General features: G+C 45.6%; 1 protein-coding gene across 1 annotated transcript in view; it reads left to right on the top strand.

Moving 5' to 3' along the window:
- Window positions 1-26,985, top strand: part of nbas (NBAS subunit of NRZ tethering complex) — a 227,784-nt gene that overhangs the window by 72,771 nt on the left and 128,028 nt on the right. Inside the window, 12 exon segments of the mRNA XM_056294466.1 lie at window positions 2,204-2,326; window positions 2,515-2,617; window positions 2,998-3,073; window positions 3,207-3,363; window positions 7,296-7,408; window positions 10,308-10,421; window positions 16,044-16,157; window positions 19,257-19,414; window positions 20,484-20,567; window positions 21,808-21,984; window positions 22,805-22,918; window positions 25,579-25,702. Of these exon segments, the coding sequence (XP_056150441.1) occupies window positions 2,204-2,326; window positions 2,515-2,617; window positions 2,998-3,073; window positions 3,207-3,363; window positions 7,296-7,408; window positions 10,308-10,421; window positions 16,044-16,157; window positions 19,257-19,414; window positions 20,484-20,567; window positions 21,808-21,984; window positions 22,805-22,918; window positions 25,579-25,702 (1,457 nt within the window).

Genomic DNA, 26,985 nt, shown 5'->3' with positions numbered 1-26,985 from the left:
CTCTAACTTTCCAAGATTGTGTTAAACAATCTAGTTAAAAACTCCACTGCCATCTCTCCTAAACATCTCTATGCCTCCACAGGTATGTCATCTGGACCAACCGCCTTTCCATTCTTCATCCTCTTCATAGATGCCCTCACTTCCTCCTTGCTAATCCACTGCACTTCCTGAGTCAATATCCCCACATCATCCAACTTTCTCTCGCTCTCATTTTCTTCATTAATCAGCCCTTCAAAGTACTCCTTCCACCTTCTCAACACACTCTCCTCGCTTGTCAGCACATTTCCACCTCTATCCTTCATTGCCTTAACCTGCTGCACATCCTTCCCAGCTCAGTCCCTCTGTCTAGCCAATCGGTACAAGTCCTTTTCTCCTTCCTTAGTGTCCAACCTTCATACAACTTGCCATACTCTTTTTTTCCTTTGCCACCTCTCTCTTCACTTTACGCCGCATCTCCTTGTACTCCTGTATACTTTCTTCATCTCTCTGGCTATCCCACTTCTTCTTTGCCAACCTCTTCCTCTGTATACTTTGCTTTACTTTCTCATTCCACCAAGTCTCCTTGTCTTCCTTCCTCTGTCCGGATGACACACCAAGTACCTTCCTACCTGTCTCCTTCACCATTTCTGTAGTGGTTGCCCAGCCATCTGGCAACTCTTCACTACCATCCAGTGCCTGTCTTAACTCCTCCCTGAACTCCACACAACAGTCTTCCTTCTTCAGCTTCCACCATCTGATCCTTTGCTCTGCCTTTACTTTCTTCCTCTTCTTGATCTCCAACGTCATCCTACAGATCACCATCCAATGCTGCCTAGCTACATTCTCCTCTGTCACCACCTTGCAGTCTCCAATCTCTTTCAGATTGTACCTCCTGCATAAAATATAGTCCACCTGTGTGCACCTTCTTCCACTCTTATATGTCACCCTGTGTTCCTCCCTCTTCTTGAACTTTGTATTCACCACAGCCATTTCCATCCTTTTCACAAATTCCACCACCATCTGTCCTTCCACATTTCTCTCCTTGACACCATACTTACCCATCACATCTCGTCACCTCTGTTCCCTTCACCAACATGCCCATTGAAGTCTGCTCCAATCACCACTCTCTCCTCCTTGGGTACACCCTCCACCACTTTATCCAACTCACTCCAGAATTCTTCTTTCTCTTCCATCTCACACCCAACTTGCGGGGCATATGCGCTGATAACATTCAGCAATACACCTTCGATTTCCAGCTTCATACTCATCACTCTGTCTGACACACTCTTCACCTCCAGCACACTCTTGACATACTCTTCCTTCAGAATTACCCCTACCCCATTTCTCCTCCCGTCCGCATCATGGTAGAAAAGTTTGAACCCACTGCCGATGCACTTGTCCTTACTTCCCTTCCACCTGTTCTCAGAAACGCATACCCATGCACACACAAATTTAAAAAAGATTTTCTCTCTATCTCTCTGTTATGCACACCTACATAGCATCAGAGTAAAATAGATATTTGTTTTTTCTTCTACCATTCTCTCACACACGCAAATGTGGACTCTTGCTTTAACATGTGCACACACACACACACACACACACACACACACACACACACACACACACACACACACACACACACACACACAAAAACAAAGAAACAAACCAAGGTGCTGTCTCCTTGGCATGCAGTTTATCATGTTGTTCTTGAGTCTTGCACTACACTCTCTTCTGTTTGTATCGGGGCTTGCAAATGGCTTTCTGCTGCCAAAATAATGAACAGCTTAGAGCATACACATCTCCTCGCTCTCCTTTTCCTGCCGTCTCCTTCTCTTATCTACTCAGTTTGCAATTTTCCCCCCGTTTCCATTGCCTCACCTACCCCCTGTCTTGGCAGCCAACCATTCAGATTCTCTCATTTACATAAACAACGTGGGCTTGTACCTGTATGTTTTTGAGGATAACGTGATTCCAAAGTTTACCTGATTTTCCCCCCCCCGTGTGTGTGAGAGAGAGAGTGCCAATGCACATCACAGAGAGAGATTTTCTTTACTTTGTTGGTGTGTGATTATGTGTAATGCTGCTACTATCTTTGTGCCTGCGTACTGCTATGTTGTTTAACTTTCAATTTTTCTGTGCACATATATGGGTGATTATTTGATTGCATCTGCGTTTGTTGAGTCGTTGCATAATCATGGATGTTTTTTGGGGTTATGCTGGACAGTGTGGCTGAGGTATTGGAGAAGCATGGTCTTCAGAAGCCCATCTCCTATGTAAAGAGCACCCAGAGCAGTGAGGAGGAAGCTCACCAGCTGATGGTTAAACTGTGCCGCCACACCGGACGCAAGTATGGATGCACACATGCAAACACACATATTTACAAACATACAGTATGGTGTAACGCAATACACATACAGTTGGGCACACTCACACAAATTGGATACACATAGATACATACATACATAAACACAGGATGAAAAATTGAATGGGTATGAACTTGTTTGTGTCTGTTTGCTTGTTAATGTGCATGTGAAGAAACCCTGCAGTCAGTGAAATTGTGTGGAGAAGCCTGCTGCAGGACCTGCTGGACATGCAGCAGAATGTGTACACCTGTCTAAAACCAGACGCCTGTCACCAGGTACCACAACACTGCACAAACAACAGAAGAGAAAGAGTACGGCCTAAACTCGGTGCAGATTATATAGCAAGTTATTGGTACTACCATGTCTTGACATGTGTTGACACAAGTAACTACAAAGTTCTGTTCCAACTGCGCTTTAAAGAGCACAAAGCCTTCCCATGCATGCACAGTTTGCATAGCAGATAAAGCTTTACATCCAATTTCTTCAACGTGTAATTGTTTTGAATTATATCCACACCCGAACAACCTCTGTCCATGAGGATTTTGCTAAAATGAAGTCCAAGTGAACTTTTTAAATATTGTTAGTTTTGATTTTTTTTTCTTAATTAAACATCTTAACCTGCAGTATGAACCCTTTCTTCCCCCGGCTGCTCCAGGTCTTTGTGGAGTCTCTGTTGTGTTCTAGCCGTGTGGAGAACGTCCGCCTGGCGGGGCAGCTGATGCAGTGCTCGCCTATTATATATGACACTTCTTATCTGTAGGGCAGATTTACACACTCATAGTCAGCCCTTTAAATAATAAACCACATATAGGGGATTATAGAGGTATGGCCTCACTTATCCCCTGGCTTTAAATGACCACTTTCAGGTTGACTATGATGTGCCAGTGAGTTTGTCCTTCCGGGGCAAAGGTCATGCTCTGAGGGTTGCCTACGACAGGAGCGTGGAGCTGGTGCTTGCTGCTGCCCGAGAATACTTCAACTCCTCCACTACACTGACAGACCCGTGTATGGGCCTAGCCAGGTAAGGAGGAGGATGAGACCTGTGTGTGTGTGCGTGTGTGTGTGTGTGCGTGTGTGTGCGTGTGTGTGTGTGTGTGTGTGTGTGTGTATATCTCAGGTGCTGTCGTGATGGAAGGTTCACTATTTCCTGTGCATGCAAGTGTGTGAGCTGGTGTTATCAGGAAAATCAGAACCTGTTTTGTTTATTTCTAAGGTTCCATGTTACCAGGAAGCTGACTTGGACTTCCGGTGACTTTTTTTTTTTTTGACCCCCCCCCCCCTTCTCCCCAATTGTACCTGGCCAATCATCCCGCTCTCTCTGAGCCGTCCTGGTCGCTGTCCTACCCCCCTCTCCTGAGCCAGGAGGGCTGCAGACTACCACGTCTCCTCCGATACATGTGGAGTTACCAGCCGCTTCTTTTCACCTGACAGTGAGGACTTTCGCCAGGGCGATGTAGCACGTGGGAGGCTCACACTATCCTCCCCAGTTCCCCCCTTCCCCCCGAACAGGCGCCCTGAGCGACCAGAGGAGGCGCTAGTGCAGCGACCAGGACACACACTCACATCCGGCTTCCCACCCGCAGACACGGCCAGTTGTGTCTGTAGGGCCTGACCAAGCCGGAGGTAGCACGGGGATTCGAACTGGTGATCCCTGTGTTTGTAGGCAATGGAATAGACCGTACCCTTTAAACATAACAAGATTTTAGGAAACAAAGATGAAGGTAGAGGTATCCAAATAGATAAAATAGGCAATGTCAGGTGTGAAAAGTAACATGGATAGTGTTTTATGAATATCGCAATGCAGGAAATTAGTTCTTCTTCTGTTGAACTTCTGCACTTCGCTTCGTGCACAGCCGATGCTTGTTTGTGTGTATGCATGTATGTGTTGTGTTTTCAGATCTCAGAAGGGGGTGTTGGTGGGTGTCTAACCTTCCTGTCTGCTCTTTGTGGGGAAGTGGGACAGTTAATTGGGTCGTCACTCATTTATAGTAACCAATTGAGAGCCCCCCTCCAAACACATAGACAGCATAATCTGTTTTTGCCCTCCCACCCTCTGTGTCTTTGTGAATACGTGCGTTGGTGTGCGTTTTAGCTGCTTGGGATTTTGAGGTACAAGACAGAATGGGCTGTCGGAATGTGTGCCTGTCGCTCTGAAATGAATTGTACATGCACACTGTTTGTCTGTGTCCTTTAGATTAAAATAACTGCCCCACAGACACACCTTGTGTCCTGTGTATTAAATACCAAATAGACACACACACACACACTCTGGACTCTCTCTCTCTCTCTCTCTCTCCCCCCTCCCACATACACACATTCAATTTACTACTCCCTATGTCTTAAATGTGTGTGGTTGGCCCCAAGCAGAGTTAAGTCAAGGACAAAGAGGAAGAGAGCCAAAATAGTGCAGGAAAACCCTCCAATTACAAAAGTAATCCTACAGCACACCGTGAGACGACCCCCCCCCCCCACACACACACACACACACTAACACAGGATGGGAATGATAAAAGATATGGCAGTACACATTGAAAAGAGAGACATTTCCTGTAGAGGGCGAGGTGAAGACGTGAGCCAGAGAGGAGGGTTTGCTCTCCCTGTGTCTGAGGTGAGTCCTCTTGCAAGGCGCTCCGTGAGGAGGCAAGAGCCACTGTGGAGCAGAAATGAGGGTGGGTGGAGAGAGAGAGACAAAGAGAGATGTGGAAAGACATAGAGGTTAATTGTGTCGGTGTGGTGCTGCTGGCCCGGCTTTGTGGCGAGCTAGGCATGGTGAGAGAGAGAGAGGGCAAAGGTCTTTCCTGTGTCATTTCGCTGATGTGCCCACATGCCTGTTTTTCTCTGGTTGTCACGTTTACTCGTGTGTGTGTGTGTGTGTGTGTGTGTGTGTGTGTGTGTCCGTCCGTGGGAGGGGTGTGTGTGTGTGCATATGCACGCACGTGTATGTGTGTGTGTACGTGTGTGAGCTTGTGTGTAACAGGAGGTAAGAAGTTGCAAATGCTGCCAAGCACATGGTACACTCTTAAAGCTGAAATAGGATTTGTCACCATCGGCTTTTCCTAGGCTCTGTCCTTGCACACATGCTGTGGGTATACACACACACACACACACACACACACACACGTGTATGTGTGCACAAATGCACTTGCAGACTCTTCACAGCATGAGCACATAATCAAAATACCCTCTTTCTGTCTCTCATTCCCTCCGATCCTCCATCTTTCCTCTGCTCTCATTTGCCAGGACAAACCTCTCTCTCTCTCTCTCTCTCTCTCTCTCCCCCCGTCCTTCCTAGCGGGAGTGGACATATTGCTGTGAGTGGGAAGCCGTGCGCGGTGTTTTGCCGAGTTTATGTGGAGTTTATGTTGACAACATGGGATGTGCCCTGTTTTAAAGAAATGTGTTTTGATGTGCGCGGCTCACAATCAGGTTTTTCTTTTTGCATTCAGCTGAAAGAAAAATGAAATAACCTCAACTGATGTTTTTTTTTTCTTCTATATCTTGTCATACACATTGCCAAGGTTAAAAATAACATCCCCCTCAGTGTCCGGATAGCGTTAGCGGTCTAGTCCAACACAGAGATTGCGAGTTAGACTCCCTGTGTTACCTTCAGCTTGGTCAGGCGTCCCTACAGACACAATTGGCCATGTCAGTGGGTGGGAAGTCAGATGTGGGTATGTGTCCTGGTCACTGCACTAGCGCCTCCTCTGGTCGGTCAGGGTGCTAGTAGGGGGAACTGGGGGGAATAGCGTGATCCTCCCACGCGCTGGTGAAACTCCTCACTGTCAGGTGAAACGAAGCGGCTGGTGACGCCACGTATATCGGAGGAGGCATGTGGTAGTCTGCAGCCCTCCCCGGATCGACAGAGGGGACGGCTCGGAAGACTGGGGTAATTGGCCAATTACAATTGGGGAGAAAAAGGAGGAAAAATGTAAAAAAAAAAAAAGAAAGAAAGAAAGAAAAGAAAAAACAACATCTCCCTCTTACAATCAACCGGTCATTTTAATTCTTTTGTGATGAATCCTCATCTCAGGGATGCTTCTCTATTTCTGTCGCTCCAGTTTAACCGAGCGACGCAATGATCAAAATTCTCGATCTGTTATTTTAAAGCCATTATTTTATCCAGGACTTCCTTTTTTTCCCTTTATGTTATGACGCAGCCTTTCATTTTCTCAAAACACATTCTTTTTTATGATTATGAGTTAGAAAAATAAAGCAAATGAAATATCCCCGCATTTTAAACAGGAAGGCCTACATGCACGCACACACGGGCACTAATCAGTGCAACTCCACATTATGCGGAATGATGTGCTACATAATCCTATTAGTGGTAATGAGTATGGATCGTGTTCTGAGAGAAAACTTCCCCCCTTGTAGATCTTTCATATTAGTCTAGACTTGTTTTTCCGGGAAGAGGATGTTGGTAAATAAATCTGTTTGAGAAGTCTCAACATCATTCAGATCACAATCTTCAAACTCCTCAAACGGACTCATTTGCTGACAGTGAAAGGACGTTCGATGTTTGCAGTTCTGCATTGGCATTTAAGCAGAAACGTCTTTTAACTGCTTCTGACTCAATCAGACTGCTTAGGATCGGGTAGATTGTCCCTATTGATTGCTTCTGCTTTGGAACCGCCATCTTATGCATTTATTGTATGTGGATCTGTCACATTTAGTCTGCGTAGTGGCGTTGCAACATCACACTCTCTCCAAGTGAAATGCCGTGGCATCTGGCACACAGATTCAACATATTAACACTGAATTTTTAAAATTTTGTTTTTAACTATATTTATTTTCAGCCTCCCTGTCATAGAAATTCACTTCTGTCTCAGGTTGTACAGGTGTTCATACTGTCAGAAAACAGACTGCTAGCATAGCTGACTGGAACAGCTTACCTTATGGGTTTTCATGGGATCTTTGCCCCTACAGTATCTGATTGTTGTATTTCTGTTTCAGGGCATGTCTCCAGCTGATCACAGACTGTGCTCCGGCCATCCAGGAGGAGCTAGACCTCATCAGCGCCCTCTGCCAGCTGGAGGACTTCAGTGTCAGCATCCTACCATTGCAGGGTAATGGACAAACTGCTGTGTGTGTGTGTGTGTGTGTGTGTGTGTGTGTGTGTGTGTGTGTGTGTGTGTGTGTGCTTGAATCTTCCATTTCATATGTTGATGCTGTGATGAGATTTGTTCAAATGTCCTCAATTAAAGTTGAGATTGAGGTCATGTAGATGATGAGGCCATAACCCCCCTTACCCTATGCGCCACACAAACACACACCTATACCCCTCCCTGTCACCATTTCCCCCATCTCTCCATATGTCACTTCTCCTTGCCACTATATCTAAATATATGGTTATTTATGGATCAACTGTTGAGCAAACAACATCTGCCTGACAGCCTAATTAGAATTGAAGCATTTGGTGGATATTTGTGTGTGTGTGTGTGTGGGGGGGGCATGTGTGTTAGTTTTCCATGTGTCTTTGGAGTGTCTATTTGTCCATCCGTGGATGTTACCGGTTTGCGTTGAAGTGGCAGAATATAGAGGAGTGGAGGAAAGCTCTTTTTGTCTGGCTTTCTTTTCTTTTCTTTTCTTTTTTCCTGCTTTCTGTCTGTGTGTCCCTTACTTTCCCACTTACTTTCTCTTTCTCACACACATAAACACATACACATGCTCACATTTTCCATTCGTGCCCTGGGTTTCTGCTGTGCTGGTGCACCTGAGTGATCAGTATTCGTCTCCACACTCTCCCTCCACACATGCTCTCTCATTTTTCTGGCTCCATATCGGTTTCCTCTCCCTGCGGCAGTTTCCAGGTATGGCACTGCGCTAAAGGAAACTGTGGAGCCAGCATGAGCCGGCTCGGGCCCCCATCACCTCCCCTCAGAGCCAAGGTGCTGTTCAGCACCAAGGCCTCAGCGCTCCCTCTCCCCTCATCAAACCGACCTGACAACCTGAGCCACCGCAATAGAGAAGGCTGTGAAACGCTCTCTTTTCCTACTCTTTGTCGCTCACGCTTTGTAGACATTCTCCAGTGTGTCATTTTTTTTTCAATCTCTCGTCCGTTTTTTTGTTTTGTTTTTCTTGGATTTTCCCCCCTTTTTCTCCCCAAATGTATCTGGCCAATTACCCCACTCTTTGAAGCCGTCCCAGTTGCTGCTCACCCGCTCTGCCGATCCGGGGAGAGCTGCAGACTACCACATGCCTCCGCCGATACATGTGGAGTCACCAGCCACTTCTTTTCACCTGACAGTGAGGTGTTTCACCAGGAGGATGTAGCGCATGAGAGGATCACGCTATTCCCCCCCCCAGTGCCCCCCCCCGAACAGGTGCCCCAACTGACCAGAGGAGGTGCTAATGCAGCGACCAGGACACATACCCACATCCGGCTTCCCACCCGCAGACACGGCCAATTGTGTCTGTAGGGGTGGCGACCAAGCCAGGGGCAATATGGGGACTCAATCCTCGATTCTCTTTCCTTTTTTCCCTACCCCCCTCATTTATTTGCCACCCGTTATTAGGGATGGAATAAACAGGAAAAGTGAGAGCAAGAGAAATAGATGAGAGAGTGAGGAAATGAAAAATGAAAGAAACTGAGAGAGGAAGAAAAGAATGGAGGTAAGGAAGACTAAAAAGATGCACTGAATGGTTAGTCTGGCTTTACTGTGTGTGGTTTTGTGTTTGTGGTTTTAGTACAGTGTTTTTCAGCGCTTGGTGCTTGATTCACTCTGTGTATCTACATTGCCTGCGAAGTCGTCATCATATTTATCTGTATTGACATGGACCCATACAAACATGAATACACTTTTATTTTATTCTTTTTCTCCCTAACAAAGACCAAGTCCTTCACTGTAAACTTAAAAAGACATCGACACGGGCACACTCACTCAAAGGCGCTGAGTTTGACTCTTTTCTGGAGCCCCATACAGTCCCTCAAGTATTAGTTCACAAGCCCTACAGCTCTAATGCTGCCTGCAGGCTTCGCCCAAAGTCAGAAGCCCTTACAGATTGCCAGCAGGCTTGGGGAGCCACTGAAGCTCCCATAAACCTTTCAGTGCAGGTTTTAACAAAACTATCTAAAAGGATTTTGATAATTTCTTGGTCGTGAAGACAAAAATTTAACTTGAAAATTCGGAAAACTGCTAAAAATTCACTAATAACTCAATGTAAATTGCTTGCCCCCAAGGGAGGACCGGTACAGCATACGGTACTGTATTAGTGTCAGTTTTAGTCCGCTGACACAGGTTTTGAACTGTGAGGGATGAATCTGTAAAGCCTGAAGCATAGTTCAGGGATAGCATGTCATTTCAAAATGGAAAATGGTGCAGGAACCTTGAACCCATACAGTTTCATTCAGTTTGTGGTAGAGATATTACTGGGCTGAGGTTTAGGTCATGCGGGCTCTGTATTTTTTTCTGGATCAAGAATACATGATAATTATCATTCCAAAATTAGATATTGAACATGATATAAGAAAAAGGGAAAACAGCCTCTCCAATCATGAGTTCAAAGTTCCAACTTATGAGCAAATATTACGGATATTTTTGTTTTGGATGAGTTTGCACACAGTGAGATTAGCGTGTACGCGTGCGTTCTCACACACGCACACACACACACACACACACATACTGCTGGACACATTCGTCCTTGGCTTACAAGAAAAGGCTTTTATAGACCAGGTTATCCATATTTTAAGACATTCATGACGAACTTAAGTTTGTGATATTTACTTTGATATTAACTTTTTGTTACTCAACCAGAAAAGTGACTCATAGCATTTTGGGCATTCTTGGCAGTAGTAACTAATCTTAACATTTCATACCACCGTCTCTTTCCATTGCATTTTTTTTTCTTGCCCGGGCCCAGCTGCAGCCCTCTCACAATGAAAGGACATATAAATAAAACAATCTTTTGTTTCCATCCCTCTTCCTCAACCATTATCTCTGTCTCTGTGTACTCTTTCACTCCCAGTGCGTTTGCGGTCAGATCATCTGTCTCTGGTGGAGGAGTGCATCTCCCAGTGTCCGACAGCCTACAAACAGTCTGCTACGCTGCTGAATCTGGCCTCACTTCTTCGAGTGGCAGGTACACACACACACACACAAACGCTAACTCGTACACGAACTAACATACATTTCCCCGCAGGGTTGAGAAAGGTGAGTTTTCGTGATCACTGCGTGATACCGCAAATGAGGTGTGGGAGCAGAGTTTCTGACAGAATTTCTGACAGAAGGTCAGAAAAAGGTTGTTTTTTTTCTGCTGAGTTTTTGGGCATCAAAAATAAATAAAAAGAGCCTTAGGAACTACGATCTTCTCCTTACTTGGAGGAAACTATTCAGTTGTGGGAATTATTTGAAAGTGACTGTGAGCCTGCCTTACCGTGCCACTTCAAGTATCACAGCAGGACGAGGGGGAGTTGTTTATGTGTGACACATATGCCACAGTGCTAAAGGGAGTACTACTCCGGGGCCATGGCTAAACCATGAAATTGGGATTTGGTGCAAACGCTCAGCTCACCTTGGCAGAGGATTCCAGTAACACGTATACAGTGAGGGAAATAAGTATCCAACATGTCAACATTCTTTTCATTAAACATATTTCCAGTGCAGCTATTCACATGAAATTAAGACCAGATATTGGTATTAACGCTATAAGGCAGCACATGTAAAGAAATCATTACATTCCCATCGGTGTCAGGGTAGCATAGTGGTCTGTTCTGTTGCCTACCAACATGGGGATCGCCGGTTCGAATCCCTATGTTACCGCCGGCTTTGTTGGGCGTCCCAGACACAATTGGCTGTGTCTGCGGGTGGGAAGCCGGATGTGGGTATGTGTCCTGGTCGCTGCACTAGCGCCTCCTGTGGTTGGTTGGGGCCGCCATTTCAGGGGGGAGGGGGAACTGGGCGGAATAGCGTGATCCTCTCATGCGCTACGTCCCCCTGGTGAAACTTCTCACGTTCAGGTGAAAAGAAGCGGCTGGTGACCACATGTATCGGAGGAGGTGGATCGGCAGAGGGGGTGGAGCAGCAACCGGGATGGCTCGGAAGAGTGGGGTAATTGGCTGGATACATTTGGGGAGAAAAAGGGGGGGAAATATCCACACAAAAAAAAAGAATGACAGAAAAAACGTATTGAAGATGCAGTAAGGAAAAGCACTGAACCAGGTGATCCCATGATTCCACTAATTATTCCTCTTACCTGTGCTAATTAGAATCATCTATTATAACTTCCCCTCTTTTTAAAAGGGTTAGCCATCAGTGAATACATCATTTGTTACCAAGCTGTCACGCAAGAACCATCTTATGATGGGTAGAGGCAAAGAGCTCTCCCAAGTCTTTCGCAACAAGATTGTTGAGCAACATAGGAATGGCACAGGTTACCGACTGATTTCTCAACTCCTGAATATTTCCATAAGCACTGCTGGGGCCATTATCCACAAGTGGAAGAAGCATCACTCCACCATCAACCGGCCACACACAGGAACTCCTCGTGAGATTGCTGACCGGGCAGTAAGAAAATTAGTCGGAAGAGTAGCGCAAGATTCAAGGACCACTCAAAAAGAGCTTCAGACAGACCTAGAAGAAGCAGGTACAATTGTCACAGAGAAAACATTAAGAAATGCACTCCACCAACGCGGTCTTCATGCACGATCACCTTGTAAGACTCCATTACTGAAGAAAGGACATGTTGAAGTTCGTTTGAAGTTTGCCAGACAACATTTGGAGACGCCTGTAGATTACTGGAAGAATGTGGCATGGTCAGACGAGACAAACATTGAAATTTATGCTAATAATACCATGCACCATGTTTTGAGGAGAACTGGCTCTGCATATGGCCCTAAAAATACCATACCTACAGTGAAGTTCAGAGGTGGAAGCATCATGGTATGGGGCTGTTTGTCTTCTCATGGTACCGGCGCCATGGAGTCATGTATCAGGATATTCTTGAGAAGGATCTGTTGCCATCCACCAGAACAATGAGGATAAGATGTAGGTGGACCTTCCAACAGGACAACAGTCCAAAACATATTGCAAAGGAGACTCAACTGGTTCTATAGAAAGAAGATAATGGTGTTGGAATGGCTCAGTCAGTCACCAACTTGAACCCAACAGAACATTTGTGGAAAGAACTGAAGATAAGGATTCACCGCTCCCCCCCCCGAATCTTCAACATTTGAAGCTTGTTTGCTCAGAAGAATGGGCCGAAATCCCCCTGAACACTGTGAGAATGAAAGCCGAGAGCCACTTTATTTGACATTGTATTCTTAAAACAAATTGTATTCTTACCATGAATTCATGCTCTGCATTTAACCCATCCTATTGTATAGGGCAGCTGCAGCGCCCGGGGACCAGCTCCAGTTCTTCTTTCCATTGCCTTGGTCAGTGGCACAGACAGGAGTATTAACCCTAACATGCATGTCTTTTTAATTAGTTTCTTTGTACATAAAGCATCTTGAAGCTATCATTGAAAACAAAGGCCTCCCCACCAAATAGTAAATACATTCAGTTAATGTGTTCAGTACTTTTTTTCCTGTGTCATTCCAACTTAATGCACATAACTTTTTTTTTATTGATTGGACTGTTATGATTTCTTTAGCTGTGTTGCCTTATTGGGTTAATACCAATGTCTGGTCTTAATTTCATGTGAGTAGCTGCACTGGAAATATGTTTAATGAGAAACATGTTGACACGTTGAATACTTAATTCGTCCCACTGTATGTAGAGAGAATAGTGGAATAGGGAAATGTAGCACATACCACACGCTGGGCTCCTGCTCAAACTACTACATAAGTGAATACATGAATAAAATGCGCGGCTCTTTAGCAATGCATAAGGCCGGGCTGTTAAGCCACCAGTAATGCTTACCACCTAAGCTTCAAACTGTTAAAACATTTTTCATCTCAAAACAGTATTTGCAAACGGGCCAGAAAATCTCTCATAGCAGCGGGGCCTTTATGAAACACGAGTTGTTGAGGTGGAAGAAAGCAGCAGAGACGAGCGGTTGACGCTGCCGTTGTGCTGTGCCGTTGCTGAAACGAATGGGTACAGCGGGTCTCTGTTGTAATTCAGCATCACTTCTTTTTTTGATTTTTCCCCTTCCGAGCCGTCCCGGTTGCCGCTCCACCCTGCAGACTACCACATGTCTCCTCCGATACAAGTGGAGTCGCTAGCCACTTCTTTTCACCTGACAGTGAGGAGTTTCACCAGGAGGACGTAGCGCATGGGGGGCTCACGCTACTCCCCCCAGTTCCCTCTCTCCCCCGAACAGGCTCCCCGTCCGACCAGAGGAGGCAGCGACCGGGACACATATCCACATCTGGCTTCCCACCCGCAGACACGACCAATTGTGTCTGTAGGGACGCTCGACCAAGCCGGAGGTAACACGGGGATTCAAACCGGCAATCCCTGTGTCGGTAGGCAATGGAATAAACTGCCACACCACCTGGACGCCCTTCAGCATCACCTTTCCTGCTTTCTGATCTCTCCCTCTCCTATGGCGAGTAGATGATGTGAGGCTTTGGTTTTGTAAATTATTTGGTTTTTCCACATGCGGCATGATTGGATGACATAAGCCCCATTGGAAAAAAAAAGACGAGTGTAACCATCTTAATTTGTCCTCTAGTTTTACGTCTCTCCTTCGTCTCCCATTCTGCCTCTGGTAGTCATGGCCTTGGTTTTCTCCTCCATCTCTGCTGCCCGTTTTTCTCCCCCCTCACTTACTATCAGGACAAGGACAAGACTACCACTGTTTCTCCCTTCAATCCTGTGTGATTCTGTTTCCCTCTTCACAATCACTAGCGTCCTCTTTGTCTTAGGAAGTACAAACCACCTCTGAGGCCTGTCACTGGCTGAAGGAAACCTGCTAACTGGCCCTGTGGCAGTTTTGTCGCTTGTTGCTGCTATTCAGTCAGCAGGCAGCCCACACCGACGGATGACAAGAGAGAGAGGCAGAGAGATGTGAAAAAGGAATAAACATGTTTTTAAATAAATAAATGCAGTGGGGGTGGGGGGGACCTTTTGAAGGGCGCACAGCTCCAGGGCTCTGTTGTGAATATTTAATAGAAGTATCACCAGCGTCCCAGGGAGAAAAGGGGTGAAAAAAATGCTTCCCAAGGGGTTTGGCTCCTGCCGAGGTCTAGAGAAATGTTCTGTAAATCCAAGGTAGTCTCACCCGCTCTCACACACACACACACACACACACACACACACACACACACACACACAAAGAGAGAGAGAAATCGGCTTTTTTTCCCCTTCTCAGTCAGTGATTCTTGTGATACTGACAGCAGTCACATTTTGCCCATTCTGAAAGGATCAGGTTGACATCAGGTTTCCAGTACATACCAGCAGAAATGTTGTCGTCTTTTTCTTCAGTTGGGACGGCTGTTCGACCTACGGACTAACTTAACTGCTGACTGTTCATTTTTTATTTTATTTTTGACATTTCTCACCTTTTCATCTGTGCCCGTTTTGTCCATGGAGCACAGGGGAGGAGTTCCACCGGAATTCCAATTTGTCTCTTTAAGTCTACCTGACGCAAGGTCACACAGGGTTTCCTCATAAAAAAAATTTTTGGCTTAGAAAAATTAGACGAGGCTGCACACAGTGAGATTAGCACATTTGCTCACACACACACACACACACACACACACACACACACACACACACACACACACACACACACACACACACACACACACACACAGGTGCACACACAGGTGCACACACGTACCTCACTCCACTCTTGAGAGTTTTTGAAGTCACCCTGAAAATATTTGACCAGGCCCATCACTCCACAGTAAACACCCAATTTCCTTTTGTTGCTCACCACACACACGCACGCACACACACACACGCACACACACACACACACACACACACACACACACACACACACACACACACACACACACACACACACACACACACACACACTACACACACGCACACCCTATACACACAGCGTCACATCCAGTGTGATGGCCTCTCCTCGTCTCAGCCTGTACTTTGATCTTTAATGGACGGGTTTGTTCAGGTGGCCTGTTCTTGCCCATGTCTTTTTGAAAGCCCTGTCTTCTTCTCTGTGTTTATTGAAGCTGGGCTGAGATCAAAGCCCTTCCTCAGCCCTCCAGTCGTGTTCACACCAACACCGATATCCCAACACTTACATGTCAGATTGAGATATAGTCTGAGTTTCTGAGGAGGAGAGGCAGAGCAGGGTGGTGATGTTTGTTGTTGTTGTCATTATTATTATTATTCCCATTTTATTCTTTTATAAGAATGCACAAGGCAATGAACTTCTTTCCAAAACAAACCGATAAATTTATTGGACGTTGCGCCTCAACCCATCTGCCATGTGGTGGCTGAATTTAGACATCCTCAGTTTCCAACAGTTAACGTGTGTGTGTGTGTGTGTGTGTGTGTGTGTGTGTGTGTGTGTGTGTGTGTGTGCATGCTTTGATGAAGATTTTCATTAGAGATTTTTTTTAAGCCATGTTTTATATGCAATATGCAGGATTATGAGATTTGCTGTTGTGTGGGTTTGTTTTGTTGTGCTGACACTTGTTTCTCAAGATCAAGAATTAATTTCTGAAGGATGTTGCTTGCAGGGTATGTCACGATTTTACATATTAAATTTTTCCGTGGTGTGTGTGTGTGTGTGTGTGTCTGTGTCTGTGTCTGTGTCTGTGTCTGTCTGTCTGTCTAGGAGAGGATGAGGCAAGGCGTAAAGGCCAAGTGTTGACCCTGCTGGCGGTGCAGGCTCTGCAGTGTTTGGACTTTAAAGCCTCCTACATCCATTGTCAGGACCTCATGGCTGCAGGTAAACCATTTTCATTGAGACACGATATACAAAAAAAAAAAGGGAAAAAAAGAGTGTTTTTGCTCTGTCACCCTACCAGCTGTATAAGTAAAGGTTGAATACAACTTAAAAAAGTGTCTTTATTCACCTAAAAACTGTTTTGGTTAATCCAACAGGATATCTGTTAAACCTTCCACTCTGTTCAGCTATGTGAACAATTTAGTGCAATTTTCATTCTTATGGTCTGTTTTTTATTTTAGATTGCATTACTTCCTCAGATGATTGTTAATACATTAACTCGGTAATGCATCCATAACTCAGTGTCCTCTGCTCCAAGCTGATCCCAAACTGCTTCATGGCGCTGTTTAAGCACAATTAAAAAAAACCCAACAACAAACCCTTACATCATTGGTACCCATGTGAATGTCAAGTCAAGTCAATTTTATTTGTATAGCCCAATATCACAACTTACAAATTTGCCTCAAAGGGCTTTACAGCAACACAACATCCTGTCCTTAGACCCTCACATCGGATAAGGAACAACTCCCTAAACGAACCCTTTAACAGGGAGAAAAAATAGGAAGAAACCTCAGGGAGAGCAACAGAGGAGGTATCTCTCTCCCAAGACGGACAACGTGCAATGGATGTTGTGTTTTCGCAATTTACAGAATACAATGAAAGAGGAGAAACAGAATTATTATGGAATTATAAAATTTATGGCAGGATGCCAAGCAGTATCCAGACACCACCGGAACAGCCCAGGACCCGAGCCACGCGACCACCATCACCATGTAAAAAAAAAAAAACCCAGGATAATGAAAATTATATGGATCTGTAAGATATATAAAAAGAAAATGTGATGAAGGGAATGCCAAGCAGTGTCCAGGTGGTGACCACCATCACCACAGAGACCTGGGAGGGGGACAGACTGCACGTGCACACAAGGGAGACTCACATGACACCATTCACTCATACAAGAGAAAGTAGAAGACATCATTCAGAGAGAGAGAGAGAGAAAAGACATGTGAGAGAAGAGAACAGTTTGCAATAGTCATTAGTCATAAGTCATCAAGTAGTTATGTGTGTGTTATAAAAGGAAATTCCATAAAATACTTTAATCAGGTTATCACCTCCCTTTGATTCTTCACAGTAACCAAAACGGCAAATGCATTGAAATATAACTGGTGGCACAGTGGTTAGTGTGGTCGCCTAACAACGAGAAGGCCCTGGGTTCGAACCCCAGGGTTGTCCAACCTTGGGGGTCATCCCAGGTCATCCTCTGTGTGGAGTTTGCATGTTCTCCCCGTGTCCGCATGGGTTTTCACCGGGTGCTCTGGTTTCCTCCCACAGTCCAAAGACATGTAGGTCAGGTGAATCAGCCACACTAAATTGTCCCTAGGTGTGTGTGTGTGTGTGTGTGTGTGTGTGTGTGTGTGTGTGTGTGTGTGTGTGTGTGTGTGTGTGTGTGTGTGTGTCAGCCCTGTGATGGACTGGCGACTTGTCCAGTGTGTCTCCCCACCTGCCGCCCAATGACTGCAAGGATAGGCTCCAGCATCCCGCGACCCTAAGCAGGATAAGCAGCTTGGATAATGGATGGATGGATGGATGAAATACAACCAATATCCTTGACATTTGCCAAAGCCATTTATTCACATCTTGGCCAGAGTCTGCCCCACAGTTGACCTTACAGCATTCATGATCCTTTACTCTTCGATGCCCTGCCACCTTTATGTACTCTGTAAGGAAACGCACTGCAAACAGAATAGTGTATGTTAGATAACATAATGCAAGTGGGACGGTATAGTACCTCAAGGTTAAAATATGTGCAGTTGTTGGTCACCGCTGTGCAGTATTCAGCAACTTCCCCAGCAATGGATTTTCCCAAACTTGATTAAGACCAAGTCAGTACCTTGCCAAAGCCCTCCTTGCCTTGTGGTGTCCCACAGGGGTATCCCGCTAGTACCATGTATCACTTGGCCTGTGTAAGGGGGTGAAAACAGCTTTGGTCTTGATGCTGTGACATTTTTCTTGTGTTTTTGGATATTAATGTCATGACCTTATAGACTCCTTTTCTTCCATGGGTCCCTTCTAAGGTTTATCACAAGCAAATGCAAGAGGGCAGTAGTGTCGATCCCCGTTGAATCCCCTTTCATCTAAAAAGTAGTTTCACAGAATCCCACCAATTTGCTAGAGGAGTCATGTTGAATGGCCACCAAGATGCAAGATGCATATTTTGCCCCATCCCGTTATTGGTCTGCGCCAAAAAAATCACAGCCAACAGAATATCAGACCACCTCCGCCGTGCTGAATAATGAGAGATGGTGTGGATGAGAAAAGGGTGTCGGGGAGAAGAGAGGGTACCATCAGATAAGCACCCGTGTTCTCTGTCTTTGAACGTAGTGGGGATAATTGAATCCATTTATAAGGGGCAAGTCGCAGTGGTGCCTTAGTTTTTGACTGTGAAGAAGCAGGGACAAATGTAGCGTATATGTAAAAATGTATTGTGTGATATTCCTTTGAGCTGGAGGGAGGTTTTGGTCTTGAAATGCACATTAATATCCTTGGCCTTCAGAAGATGTTTGATCGCTTCATCGTTTTCTCAGAGCGTCACACCGAATTTATTTTTAGGCTGTCATATGTGTGTATGTGTCACATGCGCTGGCAAAAGACTGTTTTGTTACCTTTCATGTTTGTGTGTGCGTTTTGTGTGTGTTTCTCAATGTGTTTGTGTGCCTGTGTGTGTGTGTAGCCATACGCTTGTGTACATACGTGTGTTTTTATCTGATGTGGCAGTAGATAGGTGTTTGTGTTCCATTTCGTAGGAGTCAGGGTAGATGGATAGCGTTTGACTCTGATAGAGTTCAAAACTGCTGAACAGCTGCCTATCTCTCCTTTTTGAAGCATTGGGCTACATTTATGCTTTTTTAAAATTCCATATGAATAAAAGTTGACTGATTTGTTGACTGAATTCCTGATACAAATCACCATCACTTTTAACTGTTCCTGGGATTGCCCGCTCCTCTCATTTTTCCATTTATTTACCGCTGAGTTGTCCCTCACTCACTTCTCCGCACCCCCTCCCCCCATTTGCTGCTCTCTCCCACCGCTCTGTGTCTCTAGGTTACAGTCCAGCCTGGGAGGTGTGCAGTCTACTGGGCCAGTGTGAAGGCTATGAGGACCTGAACGCCCGCCAGGAGCTGCTGGCCTTTTCCCTCACCCACTGTCCCGCCAATAACATCAACAGTCTACTGGCTGCCTCCAGCGACCTGCAGACTCAGGTTGCCACCACTGACCGCCCCCCCTTTCCTTTCAACTTTGACCCCTGTAGTTCATAATACTGAAAGATGGTACTTTCAGACCAGTAGCCATAGCACTATTTCCAATCTTAGCCTTTCATCTTGGGGCTGTAATCATGTCTCACAGTACCTCCTGATATTTGGCTGATGTGAATTCTGAGGGGAAAAAACAACAACAATACAGTTAATGGGCCGTCCGGGTAGCATAGTGGTCTGTTGCCTACCAACACGGCTATTGCCGGTTCAAATCCCCGTGTTACATCTGGCTTGGTCAGGCGTCCCTACAGACACAATTGACCGTGTCTGCAGGTGGGAAGCCGGATGTGGGTATGTGTCCTGGTCGCTGCACTAGCACCTCCTTTGGTCATTCGGGATGCCTGTTCGGGGGGGGGGGGGGGAATAGCATGATTCTCTCACACGCTACATCCCTCTGGCGAAACTCCTCACTGTAAAGTGAAAAGAAGTGGCTGGTGGGTGACTCCACATGTATATGTGGAAGCATGTGGTAGTCTGCAGCCCTCCCCGGATCAGCAGAGGGGGTGGCGCAGCAACCGGGACGGCTCAGAAGAGTGGGGTATTTGGCCAAGTACAATTGGGGAGAAAAAGGGAGAAAATTAATAACAAAAAACAGAAAAACAATACAGTTAACAGCTGTTATTTTTACCCCTCTCCTTTACCTTTAAATTTCTCCCCCAGAATCAAAGATCACTTCCCACCTCAGTAGGAATACACCAAACATTAGTGTCCTCAACACATGAACGCTCAATTTTTGCAATGTCTCGGATCAAACTGGATTCTAAAATTTATACTGTATGTATGATATGTTTTTTTTCCCCGTCAGAGTGGGTACAACTGTTACGTAAAGGTTTCGATGCGCATAACCACTGTAAACAAAGCATGTGCAGCATCTGAGAAGTTGTATTTATACAGCACATAACAATGAATATGAAAGTAGAAAAGCAAAAAGCTTTGTCACAGTTTTTCCCTCCACTTCTCTCTCTGTCTCTCTCGCTGTCTGTTTCACTCTCTCTCCACTCTCACTCACTTCCAGGTGTTGTACCAGAAGGTCAACTTTCAAATAGAGCCTGCTTTTAACCAGACTGGGCGAGAGGCCGATGAAATGGATTCTCCCCAGGTGTGTGTGGTGTTATGAGTGTTTGCCCATCTGCATGTCTGTATAGTCCTATATGTGGATGTGTTGTCCATATGCCATGTGTCTGCACAGAAGTTGTGTGCTGTCCATATGCCACTATTTATTTGTATATGTGTGTGTTGTGGTGATGGCGGGGGATTCCGTGCCCGTCGTCTGTGGTGTTTTCCCATTTCTCCTTTGCTCCATATTTGATGAGCTTTAAATATTGTGTTAGTGTTGCTCTGGCCCCTTGGTTTATTCATGCCTGCCTCCTCATCTCCTTCAGCGCTGCCAGCTTTGTGATGCTGTGAGTGGGTGTTAATGTTTCATGACCGCATCATACCTCCTTTGTGTCTGGATGGCTGCCGGTTTGTGTGCGCGTGTGTGTCCCTTTCTTGTTGTATAGATGTCCGTTCACATCTGACATCAGGTTGTAAATGTGTGTACGTTGCTTATCTGTGTGTGTGTATGTGTGTGTGTGTGTGTGTGTGTGTGTCTTGCTGTGCATGTGTGTGTATCTTGCTGTGCATGTGTATTTGGGTCCCTTTCGTCCCTCCCATCCCCCACTCCCAGCCAAATAAAGTATTGATGGGAGCCACTAAACGATTTGGCCCCAGCACATTGGCTCTAAATGCTGTTTTAAAGCCCTTCCCAACATTGCTGTAACCAACATCTCAAGAAAATGGAAGTTGCTCTTTTAGAAACACAGTAAAAATCCATTTTCACAACACAGTGCAGTGCATTTCAAATGCACCATTACTTTGCCGATGCTTTTGTTTTGTTTTCTTTTGTTTTTATCTCGAAAAAGTCTGACTTTGTCTTGTATGCATGAAATCAACAAGCCTATCTGTATTACATTTTGATGTTGCATAAATGCCAGAAAACTACAGATGTTTCTTCAGAAATAGAAGAACACAGTAGTGTTTTTAATGCCAAAAGAAAGATTAAAGCTACTGTAAGATTGCTCTGGTTGACAGCTCCAGCCATCATAAAACTTCTACATTTTGGATAATTGCTGTTATGATGCAGTGGTGTTGCTCCACACTCAGCTGGAACTGCAGGGAATATTTTGCATCTCTAATGCAGAATACATAATAAACCCTTACCACAGCGACCACTTTAGAGTGACTGGGCCGACACGCTGTCCTCCAAACAGTGAAGTGACGTTGCGGTTTTGCTGATGTCTGTTGCCCTATCCTCCCTGACTTTTTGCCTTCACTGTTCCTGCTGGACTTGGCCCTAGGCCAGCACTCCTAGTGCGGGCTCTCCTGTGGGGACAGCAGGGGACTTACTCCACAGGACAACAACGAAGACCATGGAGGTGCTGACCAGCACGGGCCTGACCACCAAGGCTGTATTGACTGCAGTCAGTGACCATCACTGGTGGAAGCACTCACTCGACTTTCTCCGGCCTCTGCATGTAAGAATGCTTTGAACATGTGAGCCTTTATCCTTTTGTGTGTGTGTGTGTTTATGAATTGCAAAAGTTATCGACCAGTCATGATCAGTAATGGATCACATTTATATAGCGCTTTATCTTGATACCCAGAGTGCTTCACACCAAAGGGTTGAAACTCACCTCAATCACTACGAATGAGTAACACCCACCTGGGTGATGTACAGCAGCCATTATGCACCAGAACATTCGCCACACATCAGCTTGAGGTGGAGAGGGAGGAAATCATTAAGCCAATTACACTGGGGGATGATTAGGTGGCCAGATGAAGAGAGCCAGGTTCAGAATTTTGCCATCAAGTGCTAAAGAAACAAGGAGCCGTGAATTAGGATGTTTATGTTTGTTAATGCAGCTGGCGCCTAGACTACACGTTGTGTGTGTGTGTGTGTGTGTGTGTGTGTGTGTGTGTGTGTGTGTGTGTGTGTGTGTGTGTGTGTGTGTGCGTGTGTGTATGTTGGCACACACACATAGGCACATAGTACATACACTTCATAGACTTTATCCAAATACAACCAATCAAGAGTGCATCTCTTGCATAATTAACTGACTTGTCTGCTGAATATTTTAAAATCTTCTGGTTGCCGGGGGCTGGACTGGTGTGGTGGTCGCCTTAGTGTAGATTGATGGCGTCTCTGTGTTTGGCAATGGCTGGTGGGGGACAATTGTGGTGGCAGGTTTTCTGAGGAAGGAAAAAAGCAGAATGGATGTGAGCGATGGGACAAAGAGAGATGGCATTGCTCTGGGCATGTTTTGAATGTTTAATGGTGTTTTTATGGCTCCTCAGGGTCACGGCACAGACTCCAGTAACCAGGAAGGGGTGTGTGAGAACTCCTGTCTGGACAGACAGGGTTGCGGTCCCTTCTATCAGGAACTCTTTGATGATCCCTATGTGGACCCAGTGAGTGGCTTTCAGACTAATGAGCCTAAGGCTGAATTCAGACAGAATCAGGCAATGCGTCAAAAACGCAAAACCTCCCATTCATTTTGAATGAAGGTGTGCGTTTACACTGCCGCAGTGCGTGCCGCAGGGGGTTCAGCAAAAAAAAAAAAAACGCAGCGGTGTCCGGCAAAAAAGTTGAACCAGATTAAACTTTTGCCGGAATGCAACCTGACGTCAACACTGCGGTAGCCAGTCATGTAAGCTGGCAATCAGACCAAAGACGCCCGCGTGGGCCATGTTCACTGGAACGGTCCATTGCAGTGATGACTGATCGCAATGGGCCATGTAGTGACACGCCCACACTACCGCATACTGCTGCGGCCAGGCGCCACGTTGCCTGATTCTGTGCCAATGGGGCTTTAAAGCCCATCATTTGTTTTCTGCATTTTTTGTTGTATATTTAGCTTCTAAATAACCCACAACACCTTTTAAATTTGCATCAAAATTGCCAGCGTGGTTTCATGCCTTGAAGCTCATTAGAGTGTTTTTCCCCCTGTATACGACCCATAAATGCCTTCAAAACTAGTATTGAGAAAAAATACATTTGGATTTCAAAATGAATAATTTCAAAGCCAGAAGCTATTTGGAAGTATCCACAGTGCTGACGAGGCAGTGCAAGATAAATGGAGATGGAAAGAAAGATCCAGTTAAGTATGAAGAAGAGATAAGGATGAAGAAGCAGGGAAAAGAGCAAACTTGGAGAAATGGGAACAGCAGGAAATGAGGCACAGAACAAAAAACATGGCAGGAGTATGTAGCAACTGGGGAGAGTGAACAATACCATAAATTGAGAAAAATGTGGACAAGAAGGAGTGATGGAGAGGGGGAAAAATAAAAGTGGAAGAAGCAGTAGTTTGACCTTTTACACCTAGAAAATGGCCACCCTGGGCTATGACTGAGCTTTTTTCTCAGAGACACAAATCATGTGGATAGCTATAAGAGTGGACGTGGGGGGGAAACAGAGAGGGCCTATAGGTCTCCCGTCGTGACATTTTAATAGGCCTCTCGAAATTCCTTCCTCCTTTCCATCCCAAACATCCATACATCATCCATCGTTCGTCCATCAATAAATGCTCCTCACGTTCATCAGTGCACGAGCCGGCGAATCAATTGGGTTGGTTTTTGCCTGAACAATGTCAATGAAGGAAGTGAAGAAGGGAAAGCACAGCAGAGGAAGAGATAGGCCACTTGATGGAAAAATAAATACAAGTTCTCTTTAAACAGAGACACCGAGGAAAGAAAAAACTTCAGCATTTTCTTAATTTATTGTAACAGTCCTGCTGTGAATATATTTCAACTTGTCACCTTCTGCCCCCCCCCCCATCTTCTCCCCAATTGTACCCGGCCAATTACCCCACTCTTCCAAGCCGTCCTGGTCGCTGCTCCACCCCCTCTGCCATTGCGGGGAGGGCTGCAGACTACCACATGCCTCCTCCGATATATGTGGAGTTGCCAGTTGCTTCTTTTCACCTGACAGTGAGGCGTTTCACCAGGGGGACGTAGCGTGTGGGAGGATCAGAATCAGAACCAGAATCAGAATACTTTATTCATCCCCAAGGGGAAATTGGATTCTATTACAGACACTCACGCTCTAGTAAGAAAAAACTAAAAACTAACAAGATACACGATAACAAGAAAATAGAAACAAGAAAAACAGAAACAAATAGAAATAAAAGATAAAATAAGAAATAGAAATAACAGCAAAATATATCAACAAGCATGGTGCACATACACCCTATCTATACTGGACTACCGCAGCGCAAAACAAACGGCACAAACAAAACCCGACAGGGTAAAACAAGTCGAAGGGCCCGTCCAATGACCATTAACTCAGAGTGTCTGACACTCTGAGGGAGGAGTTGTAAAGTTTGATGGCCCCAGGCAGGAATGAACTCCTGTGGCGCTCTATATATAGGATGACGCTATTCCCCCCAGTTCCCCCTCCCCCCCGAACAGGCGCCACGGCCGACCAGAGGAGGTGCTACTGCAGTGACCAGGACACATACCCACATCTGGCTTCCCATCCGCAGACACAGCCAATTGTGTCTGTAGGGAAGCCCGACCAGGCTGGAGGTAACACGGAGATTCGAACCGGAGATCCTTGTGTTGGTAGGCAACGGAATAGACCGCTACGCCACCTGGACACCCTGTCGCCTTCTGCTTTTGCAGGGAATGCATAGAGGAGGCAGGGTGGCCCTACGTTCTGCAAATACATTTTCCATTGAAATATAATGAGAGAAGGGGGGGGGGTAAATACAGACAGGAAGAGTATTTAAAGAAGTGTGGCCTCAAATGTCAGTGAGATCACAGTGTTCATTGTTCACCCGAAGCGCATCTGAGAAATAACTTGCTGCACATGGGTCTTATAAATGAGTTTTCTGTAAAATCCCTATGTTCAAACAGTTAATTTCAGCTGTGAAGTTAATTTGTTCATTATGTCTCTCAGCTGTCTGACTCCTGAGAATGTAGGCAACTGGTCAGCTCAATCATACCTCCTTTTTTGTCGTTGCTGTTGTGATCGGCCTGTGGGCTTTTCTTCTTTTTTCTTATTAACCCTTATCATGTCTGCTTTGATAGTTGTTTTTTTCCCTCTTCTCTCCATGCTGTCTCTCCTGAAGAGCCAAGATGTGTATTCTTCCCACGATCCCATACCTCCAGAGAGCTTCGCTGAGGTTTTGCTGAGGACGGGCAAGCTGGCAGAAACCAAAACTGAAGGGGAGACCCCGTTTCCTGCAACAGAGGGTAAATTCTGCCGTGCAAAAAAACAACAACAGCAACTTACAGACACACCTGCCTGCGTACACACTCACACACACACCCATGCCCTTGTCTTCACATGCACACACACACACAACACTGCACATATAAGCAGCATGCGCATGTGTGTCATGCTCAAGGAGGGTTGGGTTGATGAGATTGAATGGTGGCTTTTTAAGAGTGATGAGGGTGGAGGGTCTCTTGAGCTTTTTGGTCAGATCATTTGAAATATTGATAGTGTGTTTTGGTCCAACCTTTTTCTTTGAGTGCTTTCTCCTTTCGGCATGTCGCAAAAGTACTCAGTGGGCATTTATGTGCATGTAGCGTGCATATTTTTTAGGGCAGATTGGGTGTGTGTTGTTTTTAATCTTCCCAGAATTACATCTCTGGCAGGCTGCAGTATTTGTAAAGTGGACAGTGTGGTTTGTTCCCAGCCCACAGCCACCCCCCCCCCAACCACCACCCCCCACCCTCGTCTTGTCTAACTGAGGAGCCTTGCATGGTGGACTAGGGGATGTGGAGGGAAGAATGGCATCATATTGATGAATTAATGTATAAACATGCATCCCACAGCAATATATCATGAGGCCTCACTGCAGCGATACCGGAGAGATAGCGGTGATTCAGAATATCAAGGCTGTGCTGTGTGTGATGGATCGCACCTACTCTCCAAAATCATCGCCACTACAAAAATAATGAACACACACACACGCTCCAGAGATTGTAATGCAGAGCTAAATGTGATGCTAACGTGTGTACATGGAGCATGTGTGAGTAGGTGTGGGGATCGGTTTGTCTGTGTGTACACAAAGGGATAGACATCGAGGAAATGCAAGCCACACACTTTTCTCACACACACAAATACACACACACACAGACTCTCTCTCTCTCTGTCTGTCTCACACACAGTGTTACAAGTATGCTCATTGAAACTCATTTATATACTAATGTAGTCCACTACATAAGGCTCTACCCTCTCCTCCCGTCCGCCTACTCACCTGCCATTCAAACGAATATCTCTCTTCTTAAAAGTCACCTTCCCTTCAGAGCTGCCATGGAGTGCAACGTGTAGGGAAAGAGAAAAGGTGGTCTGGACGGCCTTGCGTCCGATAACAACTTTCGATTAATGACTTCCGCATCGGCCCGCCAAGCCGGCTGTCCTCAAAAACAGACTCCACGATGGCCTTTAGAAAAATAAATATATTGATTTTTCACCTGGCCCAGATAAGCTGGAGGTAATTAATGATGACACAAGTGGAAAGCGACTC

This window comes from Lampris incognitus, chromosome 15 (assembly GCF_029633865.1).
Source record: "Lampris incognitus isolate fLamInc1 chromosome 15, fLamInc1.hap2, whole genome shotgun sequence".
In the NCBI taxonomy this organism is placed as follows: Eukaryota; Metazoa; Chordata; class Actinopteri; order Lampriformes; family Lampridae; genus Lampris; species Lampris incognitus.
Note: the sequence above shows the minus strand (reverse complement) of the source record. Positions and strands in the feature narration are given on the sequence as shown.